At 43.4% G+C, this 26973-nt stretch overlaps 1 protein-coding gene across 1 annotated transcript in view; it reads left to right on the top strand.

Annotated features, from left to right (window-relative positions):
• LOC126213187 (receptor-interacting serine/threonine-protein kinase 4-like) overlaps positions 1 to 26973 on the top strand; it is an 83915-nt gene that overhangs the window by 17857 nt on the left and 39085 nt on the right. Inside the window, exon 2 of the mRNA XM_049940813.1 lies at positions 5815 to 6391. Coding sequence (XP_049796770.1) covers positions 5826 to 6391 — 566 coding nt within the window. The 5' untranslated portion in view covers positions 5815 to 5825. The remainder of the gene's footprint in view (positions 1 to 5814; positions 6392 to 26973) is intronic.

The following is a 26973-nucleotide window of genomic DNA, read 5'->3' as shown; positions in this document are numbered from 1 at the left end:
TCTAACCAACACTAAATCAAAGTAAAATTTAGAGGAGAAATTTCTGAACTATTCCTTGTAAAAACAAGCTTAAGGCAACGTAACTATCTATCACCATTGCTGTTCAACTGTGCCGTGAAATACATAATGAGAGAGTGGTACAAGGACAACTCAAAGAACATAGGAGTTGGAAGTGCGAAAAATGAAAAAAGGTTGCTCTGCTTGCAATTTTCTCATGATCTTGCCCTCCTAGCCAACAATGTTCAAGAAACCAGGAACAAGTGAAATCACTACAAGAAATAGCACAGAACATTGGCCTCAGAACTGTGATTGTGCTAACTAACCCACCACTTGCAAGGAAAATTACAATAGGAGAACAAGAAATCAAAGTTGTTGATAAATTCAAATATTTAGGCGAAATCGTAACTTACAATCTAAGTGAAAAACCACCATGGCAAAATAGAACAAAAAATTCAACAAAGCAAATTGCGTTACCAAAAACATACAGCAAAAAAAGTCTGTCCATAGATGGAAAATTAAAACATTATAAAGCAGTTACTCAAACAGAAATAACTTACGCAGATGAAACCATCTTCAAAACATCTAATATAGCAGAAATTGACAAAATACTAAAGATAGAGGGGAGAAAAATTAGCACAATATCAAGTAAATGGGCATTGGAAAATAGCTTCAAATGAAATAGTGTACAAGAAAATAGAACCAGTAATGGGCACGATCAGGAAGACATGTATCTCATTCTTTGGACATTTGATGAGAACACCAGAAAACGGAATAAGTAAGGGAATAATAGGAAAACTGTAGAATTGTAAGAGCAACATTAAATGGATCACAGAAAATAAGGAAGACATGAGAGACTCAAAATTACAGTAGACGGCCTAGAAAAGAAAAGAGAGAAAACCAAAACACTGCAAACACACACACACCAGGATACGAACTAAGATGAATTAAAGGGCTACAGAAAGAGTGATCTCAGACGAAGAAAGAAAGAAGATATGTGAAAGAATGAAGAAGTATTGGGCTGACAGAAGAACAAAACCCCTTCGTATACAATCCCTGTATAACTACTGCACTATTGAATTGTCTTATTTAATTATTATTGAACTATACTGCATTACTGAATAACAAACGTTTCTATAATTGACTAGAGCCGTCAAAGGTAGGGCATGAAATATAAATAAATAAATAATAAAAGAAACCATAGGCCAATAAATTTATCTCAGATGGAGATCAGGTGATACTGACCTGGTGATGAGCCTCACCGCTGTTTCAGTGTCTCTATACAATTAGATTAGCCCTGTCTTCATATTCCATGGATGAGCAATACGTAAGGCGCTGAAGAATGTTTCTAGATTCTCCACTGACTACCAGTTTTAGAAACGTTCTAAGCACACTATCTTCAAACGTCTGCCAATTCAATACCAAAGTTACTCCTGTTTGGTATTAGTCTAACACTCGCACAATCACCTAGGATGGGGCGCGCAAGCGATTGGCAAGCAGCCTCCTTTGTAGAATGACAGAGTTTTCCCAGATTCATGCCAATGAACCTGCCTTACCAACGACTAAGCTTATGTAATCATTCAACTTCATATTCCTAAAAGCTGTTATACTCAGGTATGGGTAGACCGTTTCCAGTTGTGATTCATTGATGTTGTAGGTATAGGATACGATTTTTCTGCTTTTTGTGAAATGCACGGTTTTAATTTTCTAATATATTTAATACAGGCTGTTAATCTTTCCACGACTTTGAAGTCGTATCAAGATCTAACGGAATACTCGTGCAGCTTTTTTTTTTCAGACAGTACTTCGTTATACATAACTGAATCACCGGCATAAAGTCTGATGTCGCTCCTACTAGTTTCCAGCACGTCATTAACATTCAGCATCAACAATAAGGGTCCAAAGTAGTTCCCTGGGGCACGCCTGACGTTACTTCCACTTACGTCAGTGACTCTCAATCCGAGATAACATTCTGCCTTCAGATAAATGCTGCGCCTGTATCAGTGATAACTACAGAAGCCGATCTGCAAACCACTCGCAATACCAAAGTGGGCCACACTTTCAGGAATTGATTCTTATCTTTCAAACAGTTTACCCTTTTTTTCAGTCATTTATTCTGGAAACTTTTAAGATGAGTCATTTTTCAGATACATGGTTGAACTGTTAGTAACTCCATTCGCAGACATCTTAATTTGTTGGCTTATTCCATATTGGGGGAATACTTAATACAATTTCTATTGAAATTGTATGCAACGAGTCAGTTTGTAAGCTACATACAGTGCCTGAAAAAAATTGAGGCACCCACGAACCGGAGGAGAAAACGACATGAAACTTCAAGGGTACAGAGGGTACATGATGTTATTCAGTGATTACAATATCCAGTCAAATTTACTAAGAACGTGACTCTGTCAGTCCATTAGGGGGGGGGGGGGGGGTAGAACGTCAAACGGGGCGACTTGGAGCAGGAGAGACACCACAGGAATTTTTAATTTAATTTCCACTGTCTATACTTTTAAAAATAAATTCATAAAACTTTGTCACCATGACCAGAAACGATTCAGGATTTACACTTATAGTGGAGGAAGTTCAAAAATATAAGAAAATAATTTATTTTTTTACATTTGTATTTCACCTTTTTTTCACTACCATTGGCTGCATTTGTTGCTATATGTACACTTTTCTTCATAAGTAAGCGAGATTCTTCGATGAATTTTGCACAGCATACAAACCACACGTACAGGTGTATGAAACTCTAAAATTTTCCAAATCTATTAAAAAATGTGGTAAAAATTGAGATAATTAACTATAAAATTTGAGTTTTTTCCAAACATGAAGTTTAAAATGTAACAGCACATTCATTTTTTCATAAGTTAAATAATTTCTAGAGTTTCATACACCTGTAAATATGTTTTGTATGCTGTACAAAAGTCATCGAAGAATCTCTCTCACTTACGAAGAAACGTGTACCTGTAGCAACAAACGCAGCCAATAGAAGTGAAAAAATGATGAACTTTCACACGTGAAAAAAAAATTATTTTGTTATTTTTTGAACTTCCACTGCTATGATTGTGAATCCTGAATCTTTCCTGGTCACGCTGACAAAGTTTTATGAATTTATTCGTAAAAGTATAGACAGTGAAAATTAAAATGTCCTATGGTGTCTCTACTGCTGCGAGACGGCCCGTTTGACGTCCTACCACCCTTAACAGTATGAAGTTGCACCTCCTCTGTCCAGAATGTAGGCACTGACTCGGCTGGGAAGAGTGTAATAAACCTGTTGTGCCACCTCCTGAAGCAACTCGGCCCACAACCACTGTAACTGGTCCTCGAGACCACGGGCACTATCACTTGGACAGAGCTGACCTGGGCTGATCCCACATACGTTCCACTGGAGACAGATTTGGGTAACTTGCTGGCCACAGGTGTTCCTCAGCATCACGGAGACGGGTTATAGAGACAAACGCCGTGTGTGGACGAGCACTGTCCTGTTGAAAGTGGCACCACGATACTGTCACATGATAGCTAACGGATGTGAACACAGGATGTCTGAGACGTATCGCTCTGCTGCCAGAGTTCTCTTTCTCACTACGGACCGCAGCCTGGAGACATAACTCGTCACTCCCCACACCACGAAGCTGAGAGTTACACCTCTGTGCCTCTCCAAACCGGTGGAAGCTCCGGACCTCTCAAGAAGTCACTGCCACGCCCACTGACAACGGTCGTACAGGGTAGTCAAAAATCGCAGTTATTCTCTGAACACAATGCGACGGCATGCTAGCCTCTGGTCAACGGTGCAGGGTGACACAGAATATATGTGACATAGAATATATCATTGACGTCGGTTTGCAGTAGGGTTTTGGAGCATATACTGTATTCAAACATTATGAATCACCTCGAAGGGAACGATCTATTGGTACGTAATCAGCATGGTTTCAGAAAATATCGTTCTTGTGTAACGCAGCTAGCTCTTTATTCGCACGAAGTAATGGCCGCTATCGACAGGGGACCTCAAGTTGATTCCGTATTTCTAGATTTCCGGAAAGCTTTTGACACCGTTCCTCACAAGCGACTTCTAATAGAGCTGCGGGCCTATGGGGTATCGTTGTGCGACTGGATTCGTGATTTCCTGTCAGGAAGGTCGTAGTCCGTAGTAATAAACGGCAAATCATCGAGTAAAACTGAAGTGATATCAGGTGTTCCCCAGGGAAGCGTCCTGGAACCTCTGCTGTTCCTGATCTATATAAATGACCTGGGTGACAATCTGGGCAGTTCTCTTAGGTTGTTCGCAGATGATGCTGTAATTTACCATCTAGTAAGGTCATCCGAAGACCAGTATCAGTTGCAAAGCGATTTAGAAAAGATTGCTGTACGGTGTGGCAGGTGGCAGTTGACGCTAAATAACGAAAAGTGTGAGGTGATCCACACGAGTTCCAAAATAAATCCGTTGGAATTCGAGTACTCGATAAATAGTACAATTCTCAAGGCTGTCAATTCGACTAAGTACCTGGGTGTTAAAATTACGAACCAGTTGGAAAGACCACATAGATAATTGTGGGGAAGGCGAGCCAAAGGTTGCGTTTCATTGGCAGGACACTTGGAAGGTGGAACAAGTCCACTAAAGAGACAGCTTACACTATACTCGTTCGTCCTCTGTTAGAATATTGCTGCGCGGTGTGGGATCCTTACCAGGTGGGATTGACGGAGGACATGGAAAGGGTGCAAAAAAGGGCAGCTCGTTTTTTATTATCACGTAATAGGGGAGAGAGTGTGGCAGATATGATACGCGAGTTGGGATGGAAGTTGTGGTGTCACCGCCAAACACCATACTTGCTAGGTGGTAACCTTTAAATCGGCCGCAATCCGGTAGTATACGTCGGAGCCGCGTGTCGCCCCTATCAGTGATTACAGACCGAGCGCCGCCACACGGCAGGTCTAGAGAGACTTCCTAGCACTCGCCCCAGTTGTACAACCGACTTTGTTAGCGATGGTTCGCTGACAAAATACGCTCTCATTTGCCGAGACGATAATTTAACATAGCCTTCAGCTACATTTGCTACGACCTAGCAAGGCGCCACTATCAGTTGCTATTGATATTGATTCATGTACCGTCAAGACCGACGGTATTCATTAACGGATTAAAGTTAAGTATTCCACCAGCTACGTCCGTTTTTCTTATTTCTAATTTCCTTGTCCTGTTCCAGACCTCACGCCAGCCTGCGTGAGCCAAAACGCGTGCCTTTCGGCCTCCTCTAGTAACACGGTGTTGGCTCTCCTGCCAACCAAAACAGAAGTCATTAAAGCAAAGACGTTTTTCGTCGCGGCGAGATCTATTTACGAAATTTCAGTCACCAACTTTCTCTTCCGAATGCGAAAATATATTGTTGAGCCCAACCTACATAGGTAGGAATGATCATCAAAATAAAATAAGAGAAATCAGAGCTCGAACAGAAAGGTTTAGGTGTTCGTTTTTCCCGCGCGCTGTTTGGAAGGAATGGTAGAGAGATAGTATGATTGTGGTTCGATGAACCCTCTGCCAAGCACTTAAATGTGAATTGCAGAGTAGTCATGTAGATGTAGATCTAGATATTGCAGCGAATCCAGTACTCGCTCTAGGACGGCACGTGCAGATGTGAAGGAGTCCCGAGGCACTCGCTGCACCACACGGCGACCTTCCCAAATGGTCGTCAGGTACGTTCGAGTGGAATCTTGGCAATGAGTATACCTGGCCTCACATTCCCGTGCAGTCCAACACGCAACACATTTGTCCCCGCACATTTTGCCACGCCGTGTCGGGACCGAGTGGTGCCCGTGTTCCAGGTCCGCCAGTCATGTCGGCAGTAAACGAGGGTCTGGAGGGGACGGTCGCGGATCTGGGCGCCCTGCTGGATGCCGGGGAAGGCGCTGTGGTGACACTCGTGGCAGGCGAGACCCGGCTGGCGGCGCACAAGGCCGTGCTGGGGGCCAGGAGCCCCGTGTTCGCCGCCACGTTCCGCCACGACACGGCGGAGGCCCGGAGGGGCAAGGTGGTCATCCGGGACGTGGAGGGGCCGGTGCTGCGGCAGCTGCTCGTCTACTGCTACACCGGCGAGGCCCCCCAGCTGGCCGGCGTCGCGCCCCAGCTCCTCACCGCCGCCGACAAGTACGGCCTGACTGCCCTGAAGGGCCGGTGCGAGCGGCAGCTGGTCTCGCAGCTCGACGTGGACAACGCCGCGGCCGCAGCCGTGCTGGCTGTGAGGCACTCCTGCCCCGGCCTCACCGAGGCCGCAGTCGCCTTCGTCCGAGAACACAGCCACCGGGTGATGGCCTCGCAGGGCTGGGCGGATGCCGTGCTCAACAGCCCCTGTGAGGTGATAGAGATCCACCGCCTGCTCGCGGACCCGCCGCAGGAATCCAGGTACTCGCAACGTGCTCGCCTGTTCTCTCTGTTTCCACGTCTGGTCTGTCAGGCTTATTTCTCACTCTGTTGCTCTACTTCCTACATCTACATCTGCATCTACGGTTGTACGTCTTGTACATCTGTATATGTATCTGCAGTCTACATATGTTGTTGTTGTCTTCACTCCTGAGACTGGTTTGGTGCAACTCTCCATGCTACTCTATCCTGTGCAAGCTTCTTCATCTCCCAGTACTCACTGCAACCTACATCCTTCTGAATCTGCTTAGTGTATTCATCTCTCGGTCTCCCTCTACGATTTTTACCCTCCACTCTGCCCTCCAATGCTCAATTGGTGATCCCTTGATGCCTCAGAACATGTCCTACCAACTGGTCTCTTCTTCTTGTCAAGTCGTCCCACAAACTCCCCAATTCTATTCAAGACCTCCTCATTAGTTATGTGATCTACCCATCTAATCTTCAACATTCTTCTGTAGCACCACATTTCGAAAGCTTATCTTCTCGTCCAAATAATTTATCGTCAACGTTTCACTTCCATACATGGCTACACTCCATACAAATACTTTCGGAAACGACTTCCTGACACTTAAATCTATACTCGATGTTAACAAATTTATATTCTTCAGAAACGCTTTCCTTGCCATTGCCAGTCTACATTTTATATCCTCTCTACTTCGACCATCATCAGTTATTTTGCTCCCCAAATAGCAAAACTCCTTTACTACTTTAAGTGTCTCATTTCCTAATCTAATTCCCTCAGCATCACCCGACTTAATTCGACTACATTCCATTATCCTCGTTTTGCTTTTGTTGATGTTCACCTTATATCCTCCTTTCAAGACACTGTCCATTCCGTTCAGCTGCTCTTCCAAGTCCTTTGCAGTCTCTGATAGAATTACAATGTCATCAGCGAACCTCAAAGTTTTTATTTCTTCTCCATGGATTTTAATACCTACTCCGAATCTTTCTTTTGTTTCCTTTACTGCTTGCTCAATATACAGATTGAATAACATCGGGGAGAGGCTACAATCCAGTCTCACTCTCTTCCCAACCGCTGCTTCCCTTTCATGCCCCTCGACTCTTATAACTGCCATCTGCTTTCTGTACAAATTGTAAATAGCCTTTCGCTCCCTGTATTTTACCCCTGCCTCCTTTAGAATTTGAAAGAGAGTATTCCAGTCAACATTGTCAAAAGCTTTCTCTAAGTCTACAAATGCTAGAATTGTAGGTTTGCCTTTACTTAATCTATTTTCTAAGATAAGTCGTAGGGTCAGTATTGCCTCACGAGTTCCAACATTTCTGCGGAATCCAAACTGATCTTCACCGAGGTCGGCTTCTATCAATTTTTCCATTCGTCTCTAAAGAATTCGCGTTATTATTTTGCAGCTGTGACTTATTAAACTAATATTTCGGTAATTTTCACATCTCTCAACACCTGCTTTCTTTGGAATTGGAATTATTATATTCTTCTTGAAGTCTGAGGGTATTTCGCCTGTCTCATACATCTTGCTCACCAGATGGTAGAGTTTTGTCAGGATTGGCTCTCCCAAGGCCATCAGTAGTTCCAATGGAATGTTGTCTACTCCCGGAGCCTTGATTCGACTCAGGTCTTTCAGTGCTCTGTCAAACTCTTCACGCAGTATCATATCTCCCATTTCATCTTCATCTACATCCTCTTCCATTTCCATAATATTGTCCTCAAGTACATCGCCCTTGTATAGACCCTCTATATACTCCTTCCACCTTTCTGCTTTCCCTTCTTTGCTTAGAACAGTCTACATATACACACATCAAAAAAGTTCTGCATCACCCCAGCTCCCAGAAATCCTGAAGATAGACGATGACTGTAGATACTGTATCACAGACACAGTCCCATTGACTGTTCAGAGATGTCACTAAACCCGCCCAAAGATGTAAACAACCATGCATGAGCAGCGCGTATTAGACGGAGGGGGTCCGACAGCCGATCATTTCCAATCATTCCATCATGAAGGAGGTACATGGCTCATGTTGTCTGTAGTTCATCCGTGCGGTTCGATTGCGTCCGCATTGTTTCTTTGTGCCAGGAAGGGCTCTCAACAAGGGAAGTGTCCAGGTGTCTCGGAGTGAACCAAAGCGATGTTGTTCGGCCATTGAAGAGGTACAGAGAGACAGGAACTGTTGATGACATGCCTCGCTCAGGCCACCCAAGCGCTACTACTGTAGTGGACGAGCGCTACCTACGGATTATGGCTCGCGGTGTGGCCGTGCGGTTGTAGACGCTTCAGTCTGGAACCGCGTGACCGCTACGGTCGCAGGTTCGAATCCTGCCTCGGGCATGGATGTGTGTGATGTCCTTAGGTTAGTTAGGTTTAATTAGTTCTAAGTTCTAGGAGACTGATGACCTCAGAAGTCGCATAGTGCTCAGAGCCATTTTTGATTATGACTCGGAGGAAACCTGACTGCCACGCCACCATGTTCAATAATGCTTTCCGTGCAGCCACAGGACGTCATGTTACGACTCAAACTGAGCGCAATAGGCTGCATGATGTGCAACGTCACTCCCGACGTCCATTGCGAGGTCCATCTTTGCAACCACGACACCATACAGCAGGGTACAGATGGACCCAACAACATGCCAAATGGACCGCTCAGGATTGGCATCACATTCTCTTCACCAATGAATGTCGCATATGCCTTCAACCAGACAATCGTCGGAGATGTGTTTGGAGGCAACCCGGTCAGGCTGAATGCCTTGGACACACTGTCCAGAGAGTGCAGCAACAGGGAGGTTCTCTGATGTTTTGGTGTGGCATTATGTGGGGCTGACGTACATGGCTGGTGGTCACCTGTACGATACGTGAATGCCATCCTCCGACTGACAGTGCAACCGTATAGGCAGCATATAGGCGAGGCATTCGTCTTCACGGACCACAATTCGCGCCCCTATTGTGCACACCTTGTGAATGACTTCCTTGAGCATAATGGCCGCTCGACTAGAGGGGCCAGCATGTTCTCCTGACATGAACCCTATCAAACATGCCTGGGATAGATTGAAAAGGGCTGTTTATGGACAACGTGACCCACCAATCACTCTGAAGCATCTAGCCGAATCGCTGTTGAGGTGTGAGACAATCTGGACCAGCAGTGGTTTGATGAACTTGTGGATAGTATGCGACAACGAATACAGGCAAGCATCAATGGAAGACGATGTGCTACTGGATATTAGAGGTACCGGTGCGTACAGCAATTTGGACCACTACCTCTGAAGGTCTCACTGTATGGTGCTACAACATGCAGTGTGTGGTTTACATGAGCAATAAAAACGGGTGGAAATGATGTTTATGTCTATTCCAATCTTCTGTACAGGTTGCAGAACTCTCGGAATGGAGGTGATGCAAAACTTTTTTTGATGTGCGTATAAGGGGTGATGAAAAAGTATCCATTTGAAGGCATTGCTGTAGCAACTCTGGTGTGGGTGAATAACGACCATAACATGTAGATGAGGTATTAGTGCGACATCCCTGTCTTTCTGACATGCATGCAGTAAATGCAGAAACGTGAACTCTGGCGATTTTATTACGAAATGTATCCAGCCGGGACCAATATACATTTATTCTTTTCTTGGCTGCTGTTGGACAAAGTCCGGTAGACATGTGTCACAGAATGAAGGATGTTTATAGGGCAGCATGTCTGTCAGAATACGCTATTGTGGAATGATGATGCTGCTGCTTCATGATAATGCATGTTCCCATGTCACAATGAAATGAAATAAGCTATTGCCGGCCGGGAGGCCCCATCTGGGGGAGTTCAGCCGCCGAGTGCAAGTCTTATTTCAGTCGACGCCACCCTGGGGGACTTACGTGCTGGTGATGATGATGAAATAATCATGAGGACAACACAACATCCAGTCAACGAGTGGAGAAAATCTCCAATCCGGCCGGGAATGGAACCCGGATCTGCTTACACGGGAGGCAAGAACATTACTACACAGCTAAGCAGGCGGACTCCCATGCCACAAACGTTATGAGACAGAAATTGTGCCAACTCAAGTGGGAACCACTCGAGCAGCCAACCTATAGTCCTGATCTCACCGTGTATAATTATGACGCCTTCGGTCCCTCGAAAAAGGCCTCTCAGGCTCGACGATTCCTGTCAGACTAGAGTGCGCAGCAGCTATTTACGGACTTCTTCACAAAGCAGGACATGGCGTTTTACCAAACACGTATCTGCTACCTAGTACATCAGTGGGATCATTAACTCAGCACTCACGGTGTTTTTGCGTCATTGTTTTACTAATTATGTACTGTATGATCTGTGAGAGCAAACTTTTTGCTTGCTCCTTATACAACTACATGTACATCTATATCTGTATGTGTATCTGCATCTGTATCTACAGCTACATCTGCCCCTCTACAAGTACAGCTACACCCACAACCACACCTACATCTACATTTAAATCAACATCTGTACGTACATCTACACCTACACCTCCATCTACATATACAGGGCGGTCTATTGATAAAGACCGGTCCAAATATTTCACGAAATAAGCATCAAACAAACAAACTACAAAGAACGAAATTCGTCTAGCTTGAAGGGGGAAACCAGATGGCGCTATGGTTGGCCCGCTAGATGGCGCTGCTATAGGTCAAACGGATATCAACTGCGTTTTTTTTTTTAAATAGGAACCCCATCTTTTATTACATGTTCGTCTAGTACGTAAAGAAATATGAATCTTTTAGTTCGACCACTTTTTTCGCTTTGTGATAGATGGCTCTGTAATAGTCACAAACGTATAAGTACGTGGTTCAAATGGCTCTGAGCACTATGGGACTCAACTATAAGTACGTGGTATCACGTGACATTCCGCCAGTGCGGACGATATTTGCTTCGTGATATGTTACCCGTGTTAAAGTGGAACGTTTACCAATTGCAGGTAAAGGTCGATATCGTTTTCAAGTACGGCTCTTGTGATCAAAATGCCCAACGGGCGTGTGCTATGTATGCTGCTCGGTATCCTGGACGACGTCATCCAAGTGTGCGGACCGTTCGCCGGATAGTTGCGTTATTTAAGGAAACAGGAAGTGTTCAGCCACGTGTGAAACGTCAACCACGACCTGCAACAAATGATGATGCCCATGTAGGTGTTTCGGCTGCTGTCGCGGCTAATCCGCACATTAATAGCAGACAAATTGCGCGACAATCGGGAATCTCAAAAACGTCGGTGTTGACGATGCTACCACAACATCGATTGCACCCGTACCATAATTCTATGCACCAGGAATTGCATGGCGACGACTTTGAACGTCGTGTACAGTTCTGTCACTGGGCACAAGAGATATTACGGGACGATGACAGATTTTTGGCACGTGTTCTATTTAGCGACGAAGCGCCATTCACCAACAGCGGTAACGTAATTCGGCATAATATACACAATTGGGCAACGGAAAATCCACGATGGCTGCGACAAGTGGAACACCACGACCTTGGCGGGTTAATGTGTGGTGCGGCATTACGGGAGGAAGGATAATTGGGCCTCATTTTATCGATGGCAGTCTAAATGGTGCAACGTATGCGGATTTCCTACGTAATGTTCTACCGATGTTACTACAAGATGTTTCACTGCATGACAGAATGGCGATGTACTTCCAAAATGATGGATGTCCGGCACATAGCTCGTGTGCGGTATGGAATAGCATATTTCATGACAGGTGGATTGGTCGTTGAAGCCCCATACCCTGGCCCGCACGTTCACCGGATCTGACGTCCCCGGACTTCTTTTTGTGTGGAAAGTTGAAGGATATCTGCTATCGTGATCCACTGACAACGCCCGACAACATGCGTCAGCGCATTGTCAATGCATGTGCGAAGATTACGGAAGGCGAACTACTCGCTGTTGAGAGGAATGTCGTTACACGTACGGCTAAATGCATTGAGGTTGACGGACATCATTTTGAGCATTTATGGCATTAATGTGGTATTTACAGGTAATCACACTGTAACAGCATGCGTTCTCAGAAATGATAAGTTCACAAAGGTACATGTATCACATTGGAACAACCGAAATAAAATGTTCAAACGTACCTACGTTCTGCATTTTGATTTTAAAAAACCTACCTGTTTCCAAATGTTCGTCTAAAATTGTGAGCCATATGTTTGTGACTACTACAGCGCCATCTATCACAAAGCGAAAAAAATGGTCCAACTAAAGCATTCATATTTCTTTATGTATTACACGAATATGTAATAAATAATGGGGGTTCCTATTTAAAAAAACATAGTTGATATCCGTTTGACCTGTGGCTGCGCCATCTAGCGGGCCAACCATAGCGCCATCTGGTTTCCCCCTTCAAGCTAGACGAGTTTCGTTCTTTGTTTGACGCTTATTTCGTGAGATATTTGGCCCAGTCACGATGAATGGAACACCCTGTATATAAAACTACATCTGCACCTACATCTGTATGTCCTTCTAGATCTAAATCTACATTTATACCTACATCTGGATATACATCTGTATACAGAACTGAGTTTACATGTACATTTATACTTTGCAAATTACAGTGATTTGCATGGCAGAGAATGCTAGGAAATGTTTCAACTGTGTATGGGGTCTGAGTAGAATGACTGCTGTAATTAGTCGAGGTCGGTCTTCAAACTACTACTGGTTCTTGAAATTTTCTTTGTATGCTTTCGTGGGATAATTTGCATCTATCTTCAAACATCTGCCAATTCAGAACCACATTTGAGACCTATCTGGCATTTGTGTGACCCAGTTGCGCAACATTCTAAGATGGGACGCGCATGTGATTAGCAAGCAGTTTGCTTGGTAGAATGACTGCAGTTTCTCAGCTTCGTGCCAATGAAGCTGTCTTCCACCAGATCAGCCTTCGTAATCATTCCATTTCATATCCCTAAAAGTTCTCTGTATGAGTTGACTGTTTCCAGTTGTGACTCACTAAGGTTTTAGCTATACCCTACGACTTCTCTGAATTCTGTTAAATATATATTTTTACTTTTCTGAACATTTAATGCAGTCCGCCACTTCGAAGTCTTATCAAAATCTGACGGAATACTTGGGAAGGTTTTTTCAGGCGGTACTTTATTATAAATAACTCCATCATCTGTAAAAAGTCTGATGTCGCTCTTGTGGCCTTCCAGCAAGTCAGTAACACACATGAGCAGCAACGATCCAACACAGTTCGCTGCGGCGTACCTGGAGTTATCTCTACTTGTATCGATGACTCTCCGTCCAAGATAAAATTCTGCATCCTGATAAGATGTTGCGCTCTATTACAGCCATATCTGCACTGATAAATACATAAGCCGATCGCAAACCACTCACAAGACCAAACACAGCCACAGTTTCAGACCTAACTTTTCACTTTCAAGCAATTTGTGATCTTGTACGGTCATTCACACTGTAATGAAATGAAATGTCGTGTGGCTAGGGCCTCCCGTTGGGTAGACCGTTCGCCTGGTGCAGGTCTTTCGATTTGACGCCACTTCGGCGACCTGCGCGTCGATGGGGATGAAATGATGATGATTAGGACAACACAACACCCAGTCCCTGAGCGGAGAAAATCTCCGACCCAGCCGGGAATCGAACCCGGGACCTTAGGATTGACATTCCGTCACGCTGACCACTCAGCTACCGGGGCCGGACATTCACACTGTAAAATTGAAGGACGCATTATTATAGGGATACACAACAAAATTGTTAACACGTAGATTCATAGTCATCTTAGTTTTCTTTTGTACTATAACCATATTTTCTCTGGCAGCTGCTGTAGCGTTTGAGGTTCGCTCACAAGACGAAGCGCGGCCATATTTTCGGCAACTGATTCATAACTTTTAAATAATTTATCCTTTACCACAGACGTTCACTCTACAAAATTTTAAGATGAGTCATTGCAAAGGGAATTAGATTAGGAAATGAGACACTTAAAGCAGTAAAGGAGTTTTGCTATTTGGGGAGGAAAATAACTGATGATGGTCGAAGTAGAGAGGATATAAAATGTAGACTGGCAATGGCAAGGGAAGCGTTTCTGAGGAAGAGAAATTTGTTAACATCGAGTATAGATTTAAGTGTCAGGAAGTCGTATGGAGTGTAGCCACGTATGGAAGTGAAACGTGGACGATAAATAGTTTAGACAAGAAGAGAATAGAAGCTTTCGAAATGTGGCCTTACAGAAGAATGCTGAAGATTAGATGGGTAGATCACATAACTAATGAGGAGGTATTGAATAGAATTGGGGAGAAGAGGATCTTGTGGCACAACTTGACTAGAAGAAGGGATCGGTTGGTAGGACATGTTCTGAGACACCGAGGGATCACCAAGTTAGTACTGGAGGACAGCGTGGAGGGTAAAACTGGAAGAGGGAGACCAAGAGATGAATACACTAAGCAGATTCAGAAGGATGTAGTCTGCAGTAGGTACTGGGAGATGAAGAAACTTTCACAGGATAGAGTGGCATGAAGAGCTGCATCAAACCAGTCTCAGGACTAAAGACCACAACAACAACACATTGCAAAGATTCATGGTTGAGGTTAATGACTCTAGACATCTTAATTTATTGGTTATTTCCATGTTGTGTAAATATTTAACGTAATTATATGCAACGAGTCAGTTTACAGGCTACATAGACCGCATGATAATAAAATGAAACGCCCAGAAGGAAGGACGAAACAAAATGATACATCACAGGTTGACAGCATGTGGGATGTTACCTCAGTGATTACAATATCAAGTTTACAAAGAACGTGATTGTATGAGCCCACAAACAGTTCGACGTCCACACAGACTGGAAAGTTGCACAGGTCACACCAATATTCATGAAAGGTAGTAGGATTAGTCCACTAAATTACAGGCCCATACCATTAACGTCGATATCCAGCAAGGATTTTCGAACATATATTGGGTTCGAATATTATGAATTACCTCGAAGAGAACGGTGTATTGACACACAGTCACCACGGATTTAGAAAACGTCGTTCTTGTGAACAAATGGTTCAAATGGCTCTGAGCACTATGGGAGTTAACTTAAGAGGTCATCAGTCCCCTAGAACTTAGAACTACTTAAACCTAACTAACCTAAGGACATGACACACATCCATGCCCGTGGCAGGATTTGAACCTGCGACCGTAGCGGTCGCGCGGCTCCAGACTGTAGCGCCTAGAACCGCTCGGCCACCACCTTGTGAACAAGTGTTGAGTGCTATCGACAAGGGATTTGGAACTGATTCCGTATTTCTAGTTTGCAAAAGGCTTTTGAAAGTGTTCCACACAAGCTTCTTGTAGTGAAATTGCGTGCTTATGGGATATCGCCTCAGTTATGTAACTGGATTTGTGATTTCCTGTCAGAAAGATGACAGTTCGTAGTAACTGACGGAAAGTCATCGGGTAAAACAGAAGTGATATCTGGCTTTCCCCAAGGCAGAGCTACAGGCTCTCTGCTGTGCTTTATCTATATAAACCATTTAGGAGACAATCTCAGCAGCCGTCTTAGGTTGTTTTCAGATGATGCTGTCGTTTATCGTCTAGTAAACTCATCAGAATATCAAAACAAATTGCAAAACGATTTAGAGCAGACACCTGAATGGTGCGAGAATTACCAATTGACCCTAAATGATGAAGAGTGTTAGGCCATCCACACGAGTGGTGAAACGAATCCGTTAAACTTCGGTTACACGATAAATCAGTCTAATGTATAGGCTGTAAATTGAATAAATACCTAGGAATTACAATTACGAACAACTTTAATTGGAAGGAACTCATAGAAAAAGTTGTGGGAAAGGCAAACCAAAGACTGCGTTTTGTTGGCAGCACACGTAGAAAATCTACTGAAGAGACTGCCTACACTACGCTTGTCCGTCCTCTTTTGGAGCCGTCTGAGATCCTGAACAGATACGATTAACGGAGTACGTCGAGAAAGTTCAAAGAAGAGCAGCACTTTTTGTATTATCGCGAAGTAGGGGAGAGAGCTTCACGGACATGATACAGGATTTGGGACGGACACCAGTGAAAGAAAGGAGTTTTTCGTTGCGGCGGAATCTTCTCGCGAAATTTCAGTCACGACCTAACTTCTGCGAATGCTAAAATATTTTTTTGACGCCGACTACACAGGGAGAAACGATTATCATAAAAAATAAGGGAAATCAGAGCTCACACGGAAAAATATAGGTGTCCGTTTTTTCCGCGCGCTGTTCGAGAGTGGAATAATAGAGAATTAAATGTTTTTTACTCCAGTCTTTTATCACAATATGAATTCTTTAGACGATGACCGGTTTCAGTCCATAAAGACCATCCTCAGATCTACAATATACAAATATATGCACCTAGTGAACAGTGTGTCTTTCAACATAATACAGCAATACGTATCACAATACACTGTCATACAACCAGGGAGATCTACAGAAAATACGGTAAGACTTACCTTTTTGCACAATGTCCTAAAGCGATAAGGCCATAATGGCATCGTCAAAACATATAAATATAATCACCATAGCATCGTCACAAAGATCTAAAATATGGAGTAGAACAGGCCACATCGTCCACATAGTGATTATTGCCAACTAGCTACTAAAGTACAGTAGCTACCAGAAATCTGTTTGGCTACATCATCCCTAGATGTCCCTACTGTCGGATTAGATGTAGTCACCGTTTACGCAAAAAAACATAATCTGATAAAAACACATTATGTAAAATACATGTAGCAAACTTTTAAAATTGATAACTATCATAGAAACTAAATTGTGATACATTAAAAGACGACTACAGTTACCCATATAATATTATTAAAAGGAAATATATGAATAGAATAGGACCGATCCTCTTTACGGTGAATTTACCGTCAACAATTAATATACGTATTACATTGCCTGTAGCAACCTATAAATTGCCTATGAAAGATAAAATGTCTATACGACAGCTGAAAAAAGGACAGATCAATGATCAGCGCCCTCTGTTGGGTCGGCCGCCAGGATGTTATTTAGGCATGCAGCGATCTTAAGAACTGAACCACTAGAGGGCTTTACATACAACGTGATATATCTCCCACAGGAAACTTTTTTTTTTTTTTTTACTTTATTGTCATTTTAAAGCCTATACAATAGGCAGGCTGGCAGCAGCACACTACGCTGCTCTGCAGCCAAAGAAGACATAAGCAGCAAAAACATGAGAAAAACATAAAAGTTACAAAATGGTGGGCGATAAAACAGGAGACACAGAGAGACAAACACGGAGCCGTTCACACTCGACGATAAAAACCACACTGCAAACTGTTGAGACGACGCACAAACACCGAAGAAGACGATGGCACTGGTGAACAATGGAGTGTGACGGTGAACACTGAAGGAAACTTTTTTTTAAACAACATATTAACAGCTGATAATGTTTTGGTTGGTAGGAGAGCCAACACCGTGTTACTAGAAGGAAGCCGAAAGGCACGCGTTTTAGCTCACGCAGGCGGACGTGTGGTCTGGAACAGGACAAGGAAGTTAGAATTTAGAGAAACGGACGTAGCTGGTGGAATACTTAACTTTAATCCGTTAATGGTGAACGTCGGTCTGACGGTACATGAATCAATATCAGTAGTAACTGATAATGGCGCCTTGCTAGATCGTAGCAAATGACGTAGCTGAAGGCTATGCTGAACTATCGTCTCGGCAAATGAGAGCGTATTTTGTCAGTGAACCATCGCTAGCAAAGTCGGTTGTACAACTGGGGCGAGTGCTAGGAAGTCTCTCTAGACCTGCCGTGTGGCGGCGCTCGGTCTGCAATCACTGATAGTGGCGACACGCCGGTCCGACGTATACTAACGGGCCGCGGCCGATTTAAAGGCTACCACCTAGCAAGTGTGGTGTCTGGCGGTGACACCACAGATAAAGAAAATTATATAGTCTGGTTATACATTAAATGAATAGGTAGGACATAATCAGTTACAGGATTAGAGCGATTAATGTATGGAAGCAAGGCAAATGCCTACTGTTCTCGACATAAATCATCAAGTAAGGCTAGGTATAAATACGCGAGGTATTATTTTACATAATGTAAGATATCCCTACGTAATTTTCCATGATTTAAGGACATATAGTCCTTTAGCACTTCTACACACGTTTTCAAACACACACCAAAAGCAGCGAGTTAAAGGACTCTTCTGTGTGCCCAAACTAAAGCTGAAAGAAGAATAAGTAAATAAAGAGAAAATTTTTACCCTTTCCATTCCCTACAGAAGTAAAAATCAACGAAGTTGATCAGACTTCAGCACCACCACCCAAAAAAAAAAAAAACCATAATGTGTTTTTATCAGATTATGTTTTTTTGCGTAAACGGTGCCTACATCTAAGCCGACAGTAGGGACATCTAGGGATGATGTAGCCAAACAGATTTCTGGTAGCTACTGTACTTTAGTAGCTAGTTGGCAATAATCACTATGTGGACGATGTGGCCTGTTCTACCCCATATTTTAGATCTTTGTGACGATGCTATGGTGATTATATTTATATGTTTTGACGATGCCATTATGGCCTTATCGCTTTAGGACATTGTGCAAAAAGGTACGTCTTACCGTATTTTCTGTAGATCTCCCTGGTTGTATGACAGTGTATTGTGATACGTATTGCTGTATTATGTTGAAAGACACACTGTTCACTAGGTGTATATATTTGTATATTATAGATCTGAGGATGGTCATTATGGACTGAAACCGATCATCGTCTAAAGAATTCATATTGTGATCAAAGACTGGAATAAAAAACATTTGACAGCATTGGATCACTGTTTGTATACGCGACCATGTCGCAGTTGGTGATAATAGAGAATTGTTGTAAATGTTTTTCGATTAACCCTCTGCCAGGCACTTAAAAACATGATTTGCAGAGAATCCACGTAGACGTACATGTAGATGTAGACGTTGCACCTCGTCTGTGATGAATTCGTGCACTGAGTCGGTTGGGAAGGGCTTCATAAACCTGGTGTATCCTCTCCTGAGACAATATGGCGTATTACTATTGTAACTGGACCTTGAAAACCTGCATACTTGCACTGGGCCACAAGAGTACCTTAACATCACCGAGGTTATCCACAGAGACAGGTGCCAATGTGTGGACAAGCATTGTCCTGTTGAAAAGTGGCACCACGATACTGTCACACGGCAGGTAACAGACGATACCTTCTCTTGCTGACAGTACGGGTAATGCAACCGATGATGATAAAAAGAAAGCCGAAATTCTAAACCTAACTTTCAAAAACTCGTTTACGGTAGAGGACTGCAGCACCATTCAATTATCGAACAAACGCAAGGATGGCTGACAGCGTATAGCGTATCTGGGATTGTAAAACAGTTTAGATCCTTTGACGCCAGGAAGGCATCTGGCCCACACGGTGTCCCTGTAAGATTTTATGTTGACTACCCTACTAATATAGCACCATTCTTATCCATCATTGGAACAGCGGAAAGTTCCACGGGGCTGCAAGAAGGCCCTGGTCATAACAATCTATAAAAAAGGTAGAAAACCGGATGCACATAATTACCAGCCAATTTCACTGACATCAATTTGTTGTAGAATCATGGAACATATTTTGTATTCAGACATAATGACCTTTCTATACTCTGAGAAGCTCATCTGCAGAAACCAGCACGGTTTTAGGAAGCAGCGGTCATGCGAGACACAGCTGGCTCTCTTTGTGCATGATGTACAACAGGCTCTCGATACCGGCTCCCAGGTTGATGCCATATTCCTCGACTGTCGAAAGGCGTTCGATTCAGTTCCTCACTGTCGCTTGCTCCAAAAATGCGCGCTTACGGTCTGTCCGATGACATATGCGGTTGGACAGAAAGTTTTCTAACAGACAGAGAGCAGTATGTCGTCCTGAATGGGGAGACTTCAGCAGAAACAAGCGTAACATCAGGTGTGCCCCAGGGCAGCGTAATAGGTCCACTGCTTTTTACGATTTACATAATTTGGTTGATGGTATTGACAGTGGCATTAGACTGTTTGCCGATGATATTGTAGTCTACAGCAAAGTAGTATCGCAGGAAAGTTGCGAACAAATCAATGAGGATTTGCAGAAAATAAATGCGTGTTGTAATGACTGGCAGTTATCTCTCAATATTAGTAAGTGTAACCTACTGCGCATAACAAAGTAAAAATCCCATTAATATACGAGTACAAAATCAATGCCCGGTCTTTGGAAGTGGTAACATCCGTCAAGTATCTCGGTGAGACTATATGAAATTATCTCAAATGGGCCGGTCGCTGTGGCCGAGATTTTCAAGGCGCTTCAGTCCGGAACCGCGCTGCTGCTACGGTCGCAGGTTCGAATCTTGCCTCGGGAATGGATATGTGTGATATATCCATAGGTTAGGTTTAAGTAGTTCTAAGACTAGGGGACTGATGACCTCACATGTTAAGTCCCATAGTGCTTAGAGCCATTTGAACTATTTGAATTTGACCTCAAATGGAACGATCAGATTACACAACTACAGGGTAAGGCGAACTCTAGATTGCGGCTTATTGGTAGAATCCTGAAGCGATGCAGTCCTTCTATAAAGAAAATTGCTTACAATACGTCTTACAGTCTTACAGTATTGTTCGTCTGTATGCGACCCTTACCAGTTGGGTCTGATTCAAGAGATTGAGAAGGTCCAAAGAAGAGCGGCAAGATTCGTGACTGGTACATTTAGCCAACGCGAGAGCTTTACAAATCTCATAGAAAGTTGGAAGTGGGACACACTTGTGATAGACGACGCGCTAAACGGAAGGTGCTGCTCACTAAATATAAATCCGATCTTTGCCGAGGATATAGAGCATATATTATACTCACCAACTTTCATATTGCGCAATGATCACCATTCAAAGATGAGGGAAATTAGAGACCGTACCGAGGCGTTCAGACAGTCGTTTTTCCCTCGCGCGGTCCGCGAGTGTAAGAGCGGAGGGGGGAGAAAATATCACTTTGGCGCTAATAGTGCCCCCCGCCACACACCGTTCGGTGGATAGCGGAGTATACAGGGTGGTCAATTGATCGTCACCGGGCCAAATATCTCACGAAATAAGCATCAAACGAAAAAACTACAAAGAACGAAACTCGTCTAGCTTGGAGGGGGAAACCAGATGGCGCTATGGTTGGCCCGTTAGATAGCGCTGCCATACGTCAAACGGATATCAACTGCGTTTTTTTAAATAGGAACCCCCATTTTTGTTACATATTCCTGTAGCACGTAAAGAAATATGAATGTTTTAGTTGGGCCACTTTTTTCGCATTGTGGTAGATGGCGCTGTAATAGTCACAAACGTATAAGTACGTGGTATCACGTAATATTCCGCCAGTGCGGACGGTATTCGCTTCGTGATACATTACCCGTGTTAAAATGGACCGTTTAGCAATTGCGGAAAAGGGCTATATTGTGTTGATGTACGTCTATTGTGATCAAAATGCCCAACAGACGTGTGCTATGTATGCTGCTCGGTATCCTGGACGACATCATCCAACTTTCCGGATCGTTCGCCGGATAGTTGCGTTATTTAAGGAAACAGGAGGTGTTCAGCCACATGTGAAACGTCAACCACGGCCATCAACAAATGATGATGCCCAAGTAGGTGTTTTAGCTGCTGTCGCCACTAATACGCACATCAATAGGAGAGAAATTGCGCGAGAATCGGGAATCTCAAAGACGTCGGTGTTGAGAATGCTACATCGACATCGATTGCACCGCTACCATATTTCTGTGCACCAGGAATTGCATGGCGACCGCTTTGAACGTCGTGTACAGTTCTGCCCCTGGGCACGAGAGAAATTACGGGACGATGACAGATTTTTTGCACGTGTTCTATTTACCGACGAAGGGTCATTCATCATCAGCGGTAACGTAAACCGGCATAATATGCACTATTGAGCAACGGAAAATCCACGATGGCTGCGACAAGGTGAACATCAGCGACTTTTGCGGTTTAATGTAAGGTGCGGCATTATGGAAGGAAGGATAATTGACCCCCATTTTATCGATGGCAATCTAAATGGTGCAATGTATGCTGATTTCCTATGTAATGTTCTACCGATGTTACTACAAGATGTTTCACTGCATGACAGATTGGCGATGTACTTCCTACATGATGAATGTCCGGCACATAGCTCGCGTGCGGTTGAAGCGGTATTGAATAGCATATTTCATGACAGGTGGATTGGTCGTCGAAGCACCATAACGTGGCCCTCGCGTTCACCGGATCTGACATCCCCGGATTTGTATTTGTGGGGAAAGTTGAAGGATATTTGCTATCGTGATCCACTGACAACGCCTGATAGCATGCGTCAGCGCATCGTCAATGCATGTGCGAAGGTTACGGAAGGGAAACTACTCGCTGTTGAGAGGAATGTCGTTACACGTATTGCCAAATGCTTTGAGGTTGACGGACATCATTTTGAGCATTTATTGCATTAATGTGGTTTTTACAGGTAATCACGCTGTAACACCATGCGTTCTCAGAAATGATAAGTTCACAAAGGTACATGTATCACATTGGAACAACCGAAATAAAATGTTCAAACGTACCGACGTTCCGTATTTTAATTTAAAAAACCTATCTGTTACCAATTGTTCGTCTAAAATTGTGAGCCATATGTTTGTGACTATTACAGCGCCATCTATCACAAAGCGAAAAAAGTGGTCCAACTAAAACATTCATATTTCTTTACCTACTACACGAATATGTAATAAAAAATGGGTGTTCCTATTTAAAAAAACGCAGTTGATATCCGTTTGACCTATGGCAGCACCATTTGGCGGGCCAACCATAGCGCCATCTGGTTCCCCCCTTAAAGCTAGACACGTTTCGTTCTTTCTTTTACGCTTATTTCGTGAGATATTTGGCCCGGTCACGATCAATGGACCACCCTGTATATGACTAATCTCAGCAACTATCGTAGACATTTTCATATAGTATTCACTAATAGACAGACTTGACTCACGAGGAAGGTTTGTGCATTTGTTTTACAACCACTAAGTAATGATGAGTGAGTAGCATATATTTCATTAACTATTGGATATGAAGCTGGTGTCTGGAGTGACATCTCGTAGCAGTGATTTTGGCTATGAACCAGTCAGCTACAGAACAGGCGGTACCTGGAGGGAAAAGCAGAAAGGTGAACAGCCGCCTAGCACCAGGGCTTCACCACACTCTATAGCTACAACAATATGTACAAACTGAAGTTGCCCGCTCGCATCCATCTGTATGTGCACGCTAATCCCTTGTTCGAATTATGATGAATTAAATTTGCGAAAGCGATGTCATTGTTAACTAACGAATAGCCACCATTGCTCGAGAGAGCGACAGTCTGAAAAGTAGTCTTTAATGTGCACGGCAATGGTGGTCTAGCACTAGTGAGTGTAGCTGGCAATCGAAAGGTTGTGTTTGTTGGATGTGAGGTCCACCAGTTATGCAAAACACCGTTTTCCTCAGTACCCAAACATGTTTCGGTACCACTGTGCCTTCATCAGTGGGTTTTCGTTTTTATTTATTCTGCAATGTGAACACTTTTGTTAAATGATTATAAAATTATGTGCATTTTTAGTTCAAACAACAGATCGTTTCCTTTCTTAAATACCTTTACGTTTGATCTTCGTGAATTTTCTGGATCACTTGTGTGGTAATTACTACAGGTAGCTTGTCATCTGCAACCAAACGATGTTGATGAGAAAATGACCACTCACAAGACACAACAGATCAACAACACACACACAAAACGAAATGGCACGTACTCACCTACAATAACAAGATTGTTCACAGAACAGGCAACATATGAAAGAAACAGGGACTCCAAATAGGATGCAGGACGGAGAACACAACACAGAAAAAGATCAGAACACAAGAAACACCCATGGATAAATTTAACAGATCAGGAATATATGAACTCACATGCTACACTTGCGAGTCAGTGTACATAGGACAAACATGCAGAACTTCAAAACAAGATATTCGGAACATCACAGATCTTTAAAAAGCAACAGCTCCAATAGCACATTTGCTGACCACCTTATAGCCAACAATCACCACCCAACCACAGTAGAAACAGACGTAAGATTACTAAAACCCAGCCACAGCCTATATAGCAAACTGACCATTGAGGAAAACTTCCATATACAGAAGGCAATAGAAGAAGGAAAACAGTTCTTAAACGAATACACTACACTCTGCAAGGGCACACTACGAGGTGCATTCAAGTTCTAAGGCCTCCGATTTTTTTTCTAATTAACTACTCACCCGAAATCGATGAAACTGGCGTTACTTCTCGACGTAATCGCCCTGCAGACGTACACATTTTTCACAACGCTGACGCCATGATTCCATGGCAGTGGCGAAGGCTTCTTTAGGAGTCTGTTTTGACCACTGGAAAATCGCTGAGGCAATAGCAGCACGGCTGGTGAACGTGCGGCCACGGAGAGTGTCTTTCATTGTTGGAAAAAGCCAAAAGTCACTAGGAGTCAGGTCAGGTGAGTAGGGAGCATGCGAAATCACTTCAGAGTTGTTATCACAAAGAAACTGTTGCGTAACGTTAGCTCGATGCCTTGGTGAAACAGCACACGCGCAGCCCTTCCCGAACGTTTTTGTTGCAGTGCAGGAAGGAATTTGTTCTTCAAAACATTTTCGTAGGATGCACCTGTTACCGTAGTGCCCTTTGGAACGCAATGGGTAAGGATTATGCCGTCGCTGTCCCAGAACATGGACGCCATCATTTTTTCAGCACTGGCGGTTACCCGAAATTTTTTTGGTGGCGGTGAATCTGTGTGCATCCATTGAGCTGACTGGCGCTTTGTTTCTGGATTGAAAAATGGCATCCACGTCTCATCCATTGTCACAACCGACGAAAAGAAAGTCCCATTCATGCTGTCGTTGCACGTCAACATTGCTTGGCAACATGCCACACGGGCAGCCATGTGGTCATCCATCAGCATTCGTGGCACCCACCTGGGTGACACTTTTCGCATTTTCAGGTCGTCATGCAGGATTGTGTGCACAGAACCCACAGAAATACCAACTCTGGAGGCGGTCTGTTCAACAGTCATTCGGCGAGCCCCCAAAACAGTTCTCTCCACTTTCTCGATCATGTCATCAGACCGGCTTGTGCGAGCCCGAGGTTGTTTCGGTTTGTTGTCACACGATGTTCTGCCTTCATTAAACTGTCGCACCCACGAACACACTTTCGACACATCCATAACTCCATCACCACATGTCTCCTTCAACTGTCGATGAATTTCAATTGGTTTCACACCACGCAAATTCAGAAAACGAATGATTGCACGCTGTTCAAGTAAGGAAAACGTCGCCATTTTAAGTATTTAAAACAGTTCTCATTCTCGCCGCTGGCGGTAAAATTCCATCTGCCGTACGGTGCTGCCATCTCTGGGACATATTGACAATGAATGTGGCCTCATTTTAAAACAATGCGCATGTTTCTATCTCTTTCCAGTCCGGAGAAAAAAAAATCGGACGCCTTAGAACTTGAATGCACCTCGTATTTAACACATTAAAGGAACTTTACAAATAAAAACAGCACAAACGGATAGACTCTACACGCACGCACGCACACACACACAACACACACACACACACACACACACACACAGATAAATTAAAATCTGCAAAGACACACCATTTACACACAAAAGGAATACCATACAAAAGTCAACACACACAGCTAAGAAGCGCACAGAAAACGCACACACACACACACACACACACACACACACACACAAAGATAAAATGTAAACAAAATTCAAATTTGGCTCCGAACTCTCTGGTGAACAAAGGAACACTGACTGGGCTGGGACACATAACAAACCACAATCACACTGTCTTCTGGGGAAGTGAAAAGTGTTTTACTACGTTATTAATGAAAAATATTTGTTATAGTTACGTGTGCAACACCTCAACATTATGCAGAGAATGGAAGTACTTGGCACACGAAAACGTAAGTAAAAACGAACATAGGTGCGAAAACATTGCGAAAAACTGAATTACATTCTAGAAGATATGTTAACTCCCAGCAAAAAAAAAAAAACTCATCAACATCGTTTGGTTACAGATAACAAGCTACCACACAAGTGATCCAGAAAATTCATGCAGACCAAACGTAAAGATATTTACGAAAAGAAACGGTCTGTTGTTTGAACTACAAATGCGCAGAATTTTATAATAATTTAACAAAAATGTTTACATTGCAGAATAAATAAAAACGAAAACCCACTAATGATGGCGCAGTGGTGCCGAAACATGTTTGGGTACTGAGGAAAACGGTGTTTTGCATAACTGGCGGACCTCACATCCAACAATTTTAACTACAAACACGGCCAAAACAAGGAGCTGCAAATCAAAATGATGGAAAGTTTATGTGTTCGAATCCTTGCTGCATCACTTTTCCTCACTCGGCCTCTAAGCTAGCATTCTAGCATTCATCTCTCAATGGTGCGGAGATGTGCATTTTGAAATATGGGCCAATTTCAGATCCCTCAGATTAGCAGTCGCAGTTCACTGCAAATTCTTTGAACAATGGGCAGTGAGTTAACCAACTTTGAAGTATGACCAATAACGGAAAGATAACTACC

The sequence above is a fragment of the Schistocerca nitens genome, chromosome 11 (genome assembly GCF_023898315.1).
Source record: "Schistocerca nitens isolate TAMUIC-IGC-003100 chromosome 11, iqSchNite1.1, whole genome shotgun sequence".
Lineage (NCBI taxonomy): Eukaryota > Metazoa > Arthropoda > Insecta > Orthoptera > Acrididae > Schistocerca > Schistocerca nitens.
The sequence above is the reverse complement of the archived record's forward strand: the minus strand, read 5'-3'. Positions and strand labels throughout refer to the sequence as shown.